We start from the raw sequence: 13,231 nt of genomic DNA, 5'->3' as shown, positions 1-13,231 counted from the left end.
ATATATATATACATATATATATATATATATATATATATATATATATACACACACATACACATACACACACACACACACACGTGTGTGTGATCTCAAATGGCAACTGACAGCCTCACTACACATGACAAAGCATTATTTGGGCAGCAGTGTTGATTTAAAAAGTGTGAGACTCCTTCCCCATCAATATTTATATTCTTAGTAGCAGTATACTGTGTTAAGTATTTAGTAATAATGTTGACACGACTGAATATGTAGAATTTAGCCAATGCTGATGAGGCGTTCAGGCAGACATGGCTGCTGTGTAACCTGCTGCAGCACAGCGACACAGACAAGTGGTTGTATCGTCAACACTCGGGTGGAGTAGACGCCTTGATTAGTCAAGAGCTGAGGCAACTTCAGATTACAGCAACACTCCACTCAGCTCTTCTCCCCGGGCAACATGAGAACTTTACAAGAGCCTAAAGTTTTCAGCCTGTAAAGTGTGTACACACAACTCTGGACTTCTCGCTCTCATGTCTAGACACATTGCTTTTATGCACTTTTGCTGGATTAACACGCTAAAAGGAGACATGGACAAGTGGTCCGACTGAGGATCTTTGCACTCCTCATGAGACGTTTTGATTTTAGGGATTAAAAATGTACCAAACCCATGTACTGCTGATCCCAGACTGTGATGAAGACCGGGTGGGTGGAGTCAGATTATAAAATGAGTCAATAAAAGCACACGTAACAAAAGTAGCATCCTGGGAACAAACAATCATCTACGACTAAGATCTCAAATAGTCAACAAATGTGAAAATGCCTGCCCGGCCCTCTCATTGAGAACTCATCTGCACCAACAGAGCACCATCAACACACATCACCTTCATTAATCAGAACACACTTCATGTTCCACCTGCTCGCCCCCGGCCTTATTCCCTCACAAATAAACTCCCTGTCTTGTCCTCTGACAAGAAAATGGCAACTTCCACCTTCCTTTCAGTGCACCGCGTCCTTTATGTTATTTCCTCCTCGGATCACACTCAACTGTCAACAAGCATGAGGAATACCCACAGTGGATTATCTTAACCTTGGTCCTCATACGCAAACGCCATTTGGCGATCATCCGTCAATTCCTCATCACAGCGAGTTAATCATCAGTGTCATTCATCACGCTGCCCCCCCCTCCCCTCCCCTATAGGATGTCAAATAATCAGGAAGACACGTCTCGGTTACTTTGTTCTCCATCATTCATGTGTGTGCCAACAACTATGTGTTAAAAACACAGTTGGCAGTGACCCTGTTGCCGTGACCCACGGGTGGCAATCATGTGCCATGAAGGTCAGCCAACCTGGAGGTGGAGGAGAAACATGCAGGTGCTGTGTATATACTCTCATGGCAACAGAGGGTTGTTTGTATCAACAGAACTCAACTTGCTTCCTGTGCAGCGACACATAAAGCCCGGTCACCAACAATCAGATGATGTTGTTTATTACTAATTCACACCCAGTGTAAAGCTGTGCAAAGTTTACACAAATCAGACTGCCAGATAATGTAAAAAAAGAAGAAGCAAAAAACAGTACGTCTGCTACTTAACTGTTTTGTTTTCAAGATCTGTAAGGTTCAAGTAAAAAAAAGCATCTTGAGGAAGTAAAAAAGTACTGAGGTAACTGATTGTAAAATACCAACCACAGTGTTGTACCATACTGTGATGGGCAGGGTCAGCCAAAACAAGCAGCTGATTAGTGCCAAAGTCAAATCACACATTGCAATATAAATCATAAAGCTCTCTCTGTTTGGAAGACAAGGAGATAAGTAAAGTAGTGTCTTCAGACACATTTCAGTTTTGCGTTCACGTGGGCAACCCATCCTGGGAGTGCGCGCGCGCGCACACACACACACACACACACACACACACCTCGTCCTTACCTGAACCATTGTCATGAGATGGCAGGGGTTCAGCAGATATATCACAGTCTTGGTCGCGAATTTGAAGCCAACCTCCACTCCGAAAGTCATGCAAAGGGCCACCAGCAACAGGTTCTTGCCCAGACTGTCCTCCTTCAACCGCGCGCAGTCCTTCCCCACCACTTTGAGCTCTTTGGAGAGGTTGATCTTCTTGAGCGCCACGCATACCTCCACCAGGGAGACGAGGACGATGACCAGACTCTCGCTGACTCGCTGTTGGGGCGCGAGGAAGGCGGCGCACGCGGGGCCCCCGTTGCCCTCGAACTTCGGGTCCACCCCGCCGTAGATCCAGTCCAGCAGGCTGTATACGTTATATCTGGACATATTCCTCTTCTCGTGTTGGAAAAGAGACGAACGAGATGGAATAAAAGACGTCGCACCAACTTCTTGGCGAAACATGAACTGCAAGATTTCCCTTTCGTAGCTCGTCTCGCGGTTGAGAGGCAGACATGTATCCACACCGCCTCGGCGTGTTTGTAAGCTAGCTAATTCGCCAAAACTACCGTATCGACGGGCAGATGAGGAACTTCGGCTAGTAGCGGGAGGCAGGGCTGTAGTCAACACTACCCGGTAGCTGCGGCTGGTGGTGGTACCGGCACAGTCTTCTTTCGCGCCCCTCACACAGTTGCTAGCTTAACGTTGACAGTCAGATTGGCACCGGCATCATGCGGAACAAGCAGTCATGCCGGCTACGTGCTCTTAGTCATGCCAAGCGGGACAGCGGCTTGCTGGAGGTTGAGTTAGCGTGTGTTAGCAACAGCGCGGACACCGGATAGGCGCTAGCTTAAATACCAATCCTACCTTGCTGAACTGGAACTGAAGTTTTTAAATACCCCGAGTTTAGCCTCTCAGGCTTAACTCAAATCTCATTGCACAGTGCTTCATCCAGAGACCAAAATAGGAGGCCAGTTTTCTTGCTTGCTGATTGCCATCGCTACTTATTCGCTGAATGCATACTGTTACAATCACGTGCACACATTACAATTGAGACATTGATGTTAACTGTACAATTAAGCAATTTAATTGAATAAAACATTTGTAAAGTTGAGTATATTAACACCAGTGATATTCGCAGCTGTATATTTCAATGCACATTTATGATAGTAAACTTTTTTTTTTAACTTCAGATATCCCAACCGACAGCCAGGGTACTCTGCCTGAGAGCCAAATCTGAGGGCATTAATAACATCATAGAGCCACAGAGGACTCCCAACACACGTGATACTTGAGATGGTGTGTTCATGAAATATCCGGAAACTTCTTCAATTCTTGAGAAGTAAATTGCCGTTAGATGCAGATGTGGTAACGTTTCTATTCTAAACCTCCATTGCTTCATCAGCATAACGGCTCCTCAGCCGACTGCGTATTACTTTATGTTTCAACCACGTTTGGGTAATGAGAAACTGTATAATATTCATTATTGTGTTAATGGGCTTTCTTCTCCACGGGGAAACATCTATGATAAACACAGTAATTCAATTCCATGTTATGCATGAAAAACCTATCATCACTCCTACCTGCATTTATAAAGTTAACTAACGTGAGCCAATTACACTTATTTCAGAGCAGTATTTAATGACCAGATGTTGCCACTACATAGTGAAGACACAATCAAACCTCCACGCATTCACACATGACATGACACATAGTCTGCAGTAACAGTAACAGCAGTGTGTGTTATCCCATTCCCTCTAAGGTATAGCTCCTGTTAGTCAATGTTTCGAAGATTCATGGAGGTCAGACTTTGATAGTGACCTCTAATTCTTTTGGAGCTGGTCCTTTTCCTTATGGTAAGTATACGGTAACGGAATTACACAGTAAAGTTACTCTCAGTCTTTAAGATAGTTTTAAATAGCTCCACCACTGATAAAATGTGTCCGTCTTCATCGGTTTGTTTTAACTCTGGCCAGTTTATCTTGAAAACAAATGAAAGGAGTGGCATGACATTTTCTCTGCAATATGACATTTATTCTCCCAAGAGCAGGGAAACCTTTACATTTTACCTCCCTTTTTGCCTTTCTCCAAGTACTGCAACTTTTAAATATACGTATCCACTGAAACATTAGCCATAAACACTTTTCCCCCCCCCCGTACAAATTCATTGATCCAAATGAAGAAGAAAAAAAGATCGATTTTCGTGAGCTTTAAGTCACAAGCAGGACAAACTTGTTTGGTTATGTAGTGTAGTTCAACAGTTAATGATTAGCCCTGATTTTGTCAGACAAAAAAATCCATACCCGCTGTCACTTCTCACCAAATGAGGAGTGCTCCTTAATATGCAGTAGGTGGTAAAATGACTGGTAACTGTGAATCATCTTGGGGGAAAGCAACCTTTCATTCATTCATTGACGTGTCACGCTGTGCTTCAGTCTTTTCAACTGTCCTTACAAATACACTACACCAAATCACACCTGAGTGTTATCACACCATTTGTATCCTCATAACTAGGGACAAACATGATCAAGGGCCACATCAATAGGAAGGCTGTCTGATTTAGATTACAACGGGATCCATATATTTCCTTTAAAACCACTTCCTTAAGGAACAACGAAGTCTGATTGAAGTGAATTTCAAAATACATACTTGCCAACATGAAAGTGCGCAAAGAACTAATTTCCAAGTTGGTTTCCTCCGTGCTCATTTGGCATTGTGTTTCCATCATGGTAGGTGGTAGTGACGTACTTTCCACACTAATTGGTTTGGGATTTGCTTCAATATGGAGAATATCTTTCACAAACAAGCCAGGGGAGATAGAGTGGAATGAATGAGGGTGCGGGGAATGAACTGAGAAAAGAGGAGAAGCGAAACATCTTTGAAAGGCATCTAATGTCTCCCACAGTGCCTGCTTTGGTTGGCCGATGCTCATTTTTTTTAAATAAACACACGCTGACATAGTTCCATTAGTGTAAGGCTGTGTGTGTGTGTGTGTGTGTGTGTGTGTGTGTGTAGCACTCAGAGTAGCGCAGGGCTTGTTTGAAAGCAGGTCCAGCAAATGACTCCATGTTGTAATTGTGGCCAAAAGTGCTTTACTATGCACAGTAAGGGAATACATGACATTGCGGTTTGGTTGTACCGATGTTGTAGTGGCTGAAACTGAGCCTGAATGTGAAATGAGTTCCCGGTCTTGAATATTATTGTATAAATAAGACGAGTTTTATATCAAAAGGATATTTCTAAAGGACATGATTTACTGATAAATGCACAAAGAGGACTCACAAAGAGGAAAACAGGTGAGTTAGATATGGGTCAATCCTCTTATGCAGCAACATTTCTATCCCCATGAATAAATCATCAAATCCATCCATCCCATCAAATATTTCTAACAAATAGCTTAAATTATAGATTGAGGTCTTCTTTATCACATACACAGAATAATGCACATTAAAAAAAATCTTTGTTTTCTACTTTACTTGACCTTTTTGTTTGTGCTAGTATAGACTGATATAAACCAGTCCACCCATAAGGATTAATATCAATGGAGCGCCTAAAATTGGCTAATATGTTTTCCTAACAGGTAAACATGTCACTATTCTTTTATAATGCATAAAAACATACATATGTAAAAAAAAAAACAAAAAAAAAAAAAACATGCACGAGAGAGAATGCAATTACAGTAACATGAAAACAATCCAGCAGGCTTCAATACAAACAGTGATATGTATGTGAGGGGAAAGATCCCATTAGTCTATGACACATTGGAATTCAAGGTTCATGTGACTCATGTTGCCATTGGTTTCTATGGACAAGTGTCTCCATAGATCAAGGTGAACGATAAAGTTACGTTTCTTAAGGCACGTATTTGTAGAAAGGAGATATTAGAAGGTGTGAGAAAGGAACCTGAAGACTCCACACAGGGTGATTCAGGCCTCCATTCAGGAGCTTGAGGGCCTGCCGTCATCTGATAAGGAAAGTGTCTCATCAGCAGACTTTTTACTATGACTTTCATGCCCAAAAATATAAAATGGACTCCATTTCAACATTCCTAAAAGGGTAATACACTGTGTTTGCTTAGTCCCATAAGGGAACATACTGAGTCAGTTTATAATCCAATGGGGGGCTGTAAAGTCCAGGCCTCGCTTCAGCTAGTGGAGAGGAGCAGAGAGAAGGCCGAAGATCAACCGGCTTCCCAGCACTTGATCCTGAGGGATAAAGAGAAAGTCGATCTCCCGGCTCGAGGTGCTGAATTCCTCGAGAAATAAACTGTCAGATCGGAGCAATTTAGCGAAATCAAGACCCTTTAGGTCTCGTGGAAAAAGTCCAATTAGTCGGAAATTGAGGAGACTGGGGAAGAGCATCTGAACAGGGAGGAAAAACAGCAGCACGGCCTCAGTTACACAATATGCTTTTCAGACTTCTTAATATACTGTGTTTGCTCATTTAGGTTCAAGGCTGCTCGGTTTGTCGGGAAACAGAGAAGGCAGAAGGTCACTGTGGAGAAATAAGAATGCAGTATTTCTTAACAACAGCTCTTCCCACCTACAAGCTGTCATCTTCAGCATTTGCCTGTTTTCTCCAGTGAGGGATATGTCTTCCTGTTAGTGCAAGTGTAACCCATGTGTCAGAAACATTTGATGGGATTTGTTTGATTTTGCTGAAGCAGGCACCTGCAGTACAGCTTTAAGTTCTACATTTCTAGATTCTGGTACTTTGGTGCTTTTGTAAGATTCATTTGCTTGATTTTGCATCGTTAACCAAGACAAGTTGGCCTTGGAAAAAAAGAGTCTGTTTCTGAGCTGCATGTCGGTTTTTAAGCTCCGAGTAAACCCAAAAGCATTAGGATTCAAAGCTGGTTTGACTTTCCGGCTCTCCATACTGCACAAATGATGAGCCAAGTGTTGTTACTACTGAATCAACCCCTCGTTCAAAGATGAAATGGATTATGTCGGAAGCAAAAGTGCACAAAGAGATGCACGAAATCCTGTATATCACAGTTGCCAGTGCTGCCTGTAATGTCTGTACTTTGCTGTTCTGTACACTGTAAGCTAATGCCCCGGATGAAACAGAACACCAAATAAACAATCTTTACAAAATTTATTTTAATTTAGAGTTTGAATCATACAGAAATGCAGTTTCAACCTCTTTCAAAAGCACAATGCTTTTTATGCTGTCTTGTTAGTGTCACCAGGGGGCGATATTACCATTTTCCCTTCCGAGGTGGATTTCAGCAGTTACCACTTGAGGCTTTTTGGAGGATATTTGGAAAAAGCAGCAATACTTCTGAACCTTTTAAAATACAGTCCAATTACAGACCTGATTCAGTTTTAGCTCTTCAGCGGCTTAATGAGCACTCATATTAATTATTACAAACAGCATTTTATTGTACGAGAATCATTTTCGCAGTTGCAAATACTAAAGTGTTCAAAGCCAAATCAACACTGGGCAGCTGCCGGACCACATTTAGAAGTCCCGTTATACATGAATTAATGCAAGTCATTATAGTTCAACACGATTGTTCCTGCTGATTTAGTTTGTTTCGTCTCCTTTTACATTATGCTGCTTATTGCCTTGCCTTGTCTGAGGTGTTTATTAAATATTGATTAAATCATTTTACTGCTTCAGAAGAAGCTGTCTGGGCTTCAAATAAAACAAACAAACAAACAAACAAATAAATAAACAACAAGCAATCAGATTTGTATTTGTGTATATTCACATTCAGCATTCACATATCACATATTTAAATAAAAATGTCCTAAGTGCATAACATTAACAATAAATAACAGGCAGCAGACTCTATTTTGCAAACACTGACGAAAAACAAAACAAACTACAACGGACAAACAGAGGCGTTTAAAAAAAAAAAGAGGCAGATGTGGACAGCTGGGCCCGGGGAGATGGCATCTGAATGGACAACAAATAAAGTATTTTGTGGGTCTAGAAGGTTTAGGTTTGTCAGAATGGTGCGAAAATCAATGGCCTCCTGAGGGGGCGGCTGTGCTCTGATAGGCCTCTTCACCACAGAGCAGGAATCAGTCAAGGATATTAATCTAAACATCAGTCATGCATGGGGAACACCCCACAAGGAGAATAAGCTTGCTCATCCATGCATCTCCTGGGGGAGGTATGGGGGGGCTTTGAGGGAGGGAGTTGAATGGGTAAGTATGTCAGGGTATCATCTCAGGAGATGTGATGGGGGCTGACTTTAGGCACACAGACAATAAAAACCCAAGCTGAAGAGGTTGGCACCATCAAAACCGGAATTCATGCGTAGCTGCACTGGACCACATTGGAATGCGTTCAATGCATTAAACAACAGAGTCAGGCGGATCTGAGAATGCCACAGTCCAAACCGGCAAAGACCAACACGAGTGTCCTGCGAGGGAAAAGAGGAAAGCTGTAGAGTTATATGTTAATGTGATTCATCTCAGGGCACTCTAATCCTCCAGCCGTTCCAATAAGCCACACAAGTAGCGGCCTCGAAATATTAAAATTCAAGACCAGTTCCTTTTCTTATTACCTACAATATGCTGTATTTGATTTTCTCTCGTCACCTTTTAAAAAAAAATAGTCTCCTCTGCCCCCACTGTTTCAACCGCTCGTACGGGATTATCTTCCCAAGGACAAGTACAGATGTGGAGTTGCTCCTCCATGAGGGCACCGCATACTGACTGCAGGGCATCTGAGAGTTCCACTCCACAGCTAGTCTGATGTACCACGACTGTCAACAGCTACAGAAACACTCCCGCATAGTCAATCTTAACTTGCTAATCGATGGCATAATCTAAGCTTCGAATCATGGGTGGAATATAAAATTAAACTGCTCCGGAGTTAAAGTTGGGCTGGAAAGAGGCTGATTTTGAATCGATTCCATATTCAGCTGTACTGATACGACTCGATCTGTCAAAACTCAGTGATACAAAAGCCAATAGATTTGCTGAGAAAATGTTAAATAACTGTCGAGGTTTCAGCAGAGACAAGTCATGTCTCCCAGCCTTGTTATGTCAGTCCTGTATTTCAGAAATGTAGAACTCACTGGTGACAGCTATCTGCAGCTGTGACAACAATCATGTGATGTTCCACTGACGTCCATGTGATGTGATGTGTGTATCCCAGTGTCTCCTCATTGAAGGCAAGTAAGTAAGTTAGTACCACCATTTCTCCATGAAAAGTTTTCATCGGGTTATAACATAATTCATTTCCAAACCCATTTGCTAGTCGTCCCAAAGCCGTCGGGGTCTTTGCTTGTCCCAGCAGCAGAGTGCAGCGTCATAACTGAAAGAGATGAATGGCCTCATCCTAATGTTTGGACCAGGCAGTCTGCTGCAGTCTGCTTGAGAAATCAATAAAGATTATGAGGCATTCTCTTCCCAGGCAGATAAAATGACAAACCATAAAACACACTCTTTTGTGCGAGAAAACAACCAGAGCAATACTTTCTTTTACAAAGATTATTTTGGAAGTTCTCCCTATGGCTAAGTGTACAGTGAAAGGAGACATGGTAATGACATGTGTAAAAAAAGAAATCCCAGATCAGATTCAAACCCTGGAAAACCTGACATGGTCATCACACATCTCCAATTCTTGTGAAAGAAGCTCAAAAAACGGCTGTATTTCTTAAGGAAACATAAGTATTTGGCACTGGTAAAAATTCCTGTGCCAAGTTCTTCTACCGAAGAGCAAGCATCTACCAAGCGCCACTGATATTGGTGACAAGAGGTGCCTGCGAAGAGCTCAAAGGGTGTTAAAAGACAATACCCAGCCCAAAGCAAATACATTGCTCTCAATGAAATGATTGCTGTGTTCAGTGGTCACGGGGCCTAACTCTTTGAGGTTTAATCCTTATAACTCTAAACCAACTTGTTGGAGCCTTTAAAGATGCAATCGGTAGATTTCGACTCTTTAGTAAGATCTAGCGGCAGCTGTAGGAAACTACATTAGCAAATGCGAATCCTCCACAGTTTACGATTCCTCCACAAGGTCGGCCTAAAAAAAACCCTCTTTTTCCTGTTTGTTTTGGTAAATTCTCTATTAGGACGTGACTTACAAGTTTTAAGGTAACCAAATGTATCAATTCAAATATTGGATTTTATTTCGCATTGTGCACCTCCTATGCCACTAGAAGACACTTCACACTAATAGTTTGTGCTAGTAGTCTATAAGGCACTTTGATTCATTTGATTAATATTAATTGTTTTCCAGAATAAATATCATTTATTTTTTGTAGATTGAGAGTACTCGAAAAATTACGAAATTAATGGAGACAATTCAAGCATTGTTTTCTACTAGAGTACAAAACAAGCAACCTAATTAACAACAAAGCAACAAAAGCTCCCGACAAGCACTTCAGGTAGAGTATCTGTCTGCAGAGCTCCAGTACCTGAACAAATCACTGAAAAGTAGCGTACACCTGGGGCCAGCGGGATCTCGTTCAGTGAAAACCGCCAAGCCGAGGTTCGGGGAAGATGTCGTCAAAGTAGAGGGGGCCCTAGAGGGGAAAAAATCAAAGTGAACAAATGCTGGTTAGTCCAGGATTACCTCACACATTAGTGGGATATGTGGACAGCACTTCCATGAAAGAGGACATTATAAATAACAATGGCTTTCACTTCTACTCTACAGACCTGATGATAATAACTGTATTATTACTGAACTGTAGTTAGTACATTTTACATGGTAAGTTAATTTGCAGGAGAATTTTCTGTTGAAAGTTTCCTCTCTGTTCATTTCTTTTAGAACCAATAATTACCTCATAATTACATGGTAAACAGTACGTCGTCTCTGATGTGTTAGTTATGTTTCATACAGACCATAATGTTATGGAAGCATTACAGGGTACGGTATAATCTAAAAAAGACATATTTTCAAGAAGAAAAAGGTTTCCTCACTTGTCCAAATGACAAGTGGCTGAAAGAATAATGTCGAGTCGTGCTGTGCGTTATGCTCACACTGGACCTATAGAGACTACATTGTTGAAAAGGATCCTGAACAAATGTGATTACATTTGTATTGTGCTGGAACATTTAGAAGAAAAAAAATCCACCTGAATGCTTGAAACCGAGCAGCGGAAAGAAGCAGGCTGTAGTGACAGTTGGAGTTGGCACGGAGGAGAAACCGCTCCAAAGGCTTCAAGATGGCGAGGCAGAGCAATCGCTCGCTACGATTAAATATAATGATGCGGTTGGCAGAGACATCAGTGGGAGGAAAGGTCAGGATTTTAGAAGTGGAAAGAAGTTGAAGGATGGATTGAAAAACGATTGACTCATCAAATGTCAGTCCACATGAATGCGACACCTTCGGTGTCTCTTATTTACACCTCCACATGCATTTCTAAACTATCTCAAAACAGCCTGACTACCTTGACAATTCATAAATTAAAATAATTCTCCTTTTACCTCCCAGAGGGATTAGTACTTTCATAAATTAGTCATTTAAAAAAAGTTTCCGTTTTATATATACAATATGAAGAAGCAGGACAAGTTAGCTACATTCAGAGGTTTTGGTCAGTGTCAATAAACTGTAATTTTTTTAATGAAACATAAAAAATGTTTGCGTGTTTATTTAGATCCTGTGGTAGTGATAGTTAAGCCCTATACACCTTTTGCAGTAACGCTACATTACACGGTTGGCTTAGTTTGGATGTATTTGAGTGTCTTTGTTAAAAATCATTCACAGTTTCGCCTTGATTGGACACCTTTTGTAGGATAATAGGAGCATTAAACATAAAACATTTCGAGACATCCTTTAATGGCTTGGACTAATATGCTTCTGGCCATATTTGAGGGCGGTTGGTGCAACGGTGTGCTGTTGAATGAGAGGTCATATTAGTCCAATTAAGATTTGCCTTTGTGGTAGACAAATTATGACCCTTTCTAAAAGTAAATGTAGCAATGCCACACCGTAAAAATACTCAATTTCAATTCAGGCACTTCCATTTTTAGTCAAGTAAAACCACACAACTGTGACCAGCTGCTCTCCAACAAGCATCGAGACTCTCAGATAAATGTAGTGGAGTAAAAAGGAAAATGTTTCCCACTGAAATATAATCCAAGTAAAGCATAAAGTAAAAATATGATGATGGTAGTATTGCATTAGTTATGGCTCACTGGGGCACTTAAGTAGAACAGATACATCTTTAATGTTAATAGCAGCAACACTGTTTTGTGCAGAAAAAAAGGCCTATTGTGACCCTTCATGCTAGTTCAGACCATAGACTGTATATACAAGACGGTTCAGACAACTCTCAGCTGCTACACGTGGCACACTGATAGTTGCTGCTACTTATATCAAACGCACCCTTAGAGCAACGGCGGTCCATTTAAGCTAAATACACAGTCTGTGCTTAATACTAACACACACTGTCTTTGACTAACATTGCTCTATTAGCGCTAATTAGCACATTCTGCTGTTAAGACTACAACCAATTGCGTCTTCAGGAGGAGTCTGTGGAGGAGTGTCCCTCATCTGTCACCTGTTGGCCTCAAACACAAACTTCAGTTTGGGACCACGCTTTCTTCAGTCTTCCTCAGTCTGTTTATGTGCTTGGCAAAAATGTCTGCTGAGGCTGCAGCCAGGTGTGTTTGGTTGTTTGCTCTTCCCATCACAGAGCTGCTTTTGGACGCTTTCTTGGCATCTGCTAACTTCTAATTGTTTTGCTATATAGTGCTGCTATCTGTGTGGAGTGTTTGCATTGCTTTTATGTTTTATTTTGTCGTTCTAACACGTTCTAGTAGTGGCTTTTCTAGTTTGGTGTTATGTGGCCGGTGCTTTGTAATGCTTTCATGCTGTTTGTATACTAAATATTGGGTTATGAGTTATGAGTTCTCAACGGCTGTTGGACCCCAACATGACTCAAATGTCAAAAATATTATGAGCTGAATTAGTTTACCAGAATAAATATTTTTTATTTATTCAAGCTTTTTGTTGTTTTGAGAGTCTCTAGTAGAGGATAGTATTGTGAGCCTTTTGGCTTTCAGGATGTAAATGTGACCGGTGTCTTGCGCACACAACATTCTCTCACAATATTGTCTTTACAGAAAACTCTTTGCATATCAACATTTTCTCCACCGACTTCATATTCAGCTCCACATTAGATAAATATTGCAGCTCAAAGTAATGGGTCACAATTAAGTGCTTATAGCTTCTTCTTCTTCTTCTTCTTCTTCTTCTTCTTCTTCTTCTTCTTCTTCTTCTTCTTCTAATGCCGCTGCTACACTCAGCTGCACTTATTGCCAACTTAAACTCATATCCACATAAGGTCATCTGCTGCTTAACAGCACTGCATCGCATTATAGATTGTCTGCTTCAAAGCCATGCATTTTTTTTGTGAGTTTAATATGCTTTAGTTCAA

At 41.2% G+C, this 13,231-nt stretch overlaps 1 protein-coding gene across 1 annotated transcript in view; it reads right to left on the bottom strand.

Moving 5' to 3' along the window:
• tmem164 (transmembrane protein 164) overlaps nucleotides 1-2,788 on the bottom strand; it is a 19,029-nt gene extending 16,241 nt beyond the window's left edge. The window contains exon 1 of the mRNA XM_031857052.1: nucleotides 1,909-2,788. Coding sequence (XP_031712912.1) covers nucleotides 1,909-2,346 — 438 coding nt within the window. The 5' untranslated portion in view covers nucleotides 2,347-2,788. The remainder of the gene's footprint in view (nucleotides 1-1,908) is intronic.
• Nucleotides 2,789-13,231: the final 10,443 nt, after the last annotated feature.

Source organism: Anarrhichthys ocellatus, unplaced genomic scaffold (assembly GCF_004355925.1).
Source record: "Anarrhichthys ocellatus isolate YVR2014 unplaced genomic scaffold, GSC_Weel_1.0 scaffold18, whole genome shotgun sequence".
Classification (NCBI taxonomy): domain Eukaryota; kingdom Metazoa; phylum Chordata; class Actinopteri; order Perciformes; family Anarhichadidae; genus Anarrhichthys; species Anarrhichthys ocellatus.
This window is presented reverse-complemented; position numbering and strand designations above follow the sequence as displayed.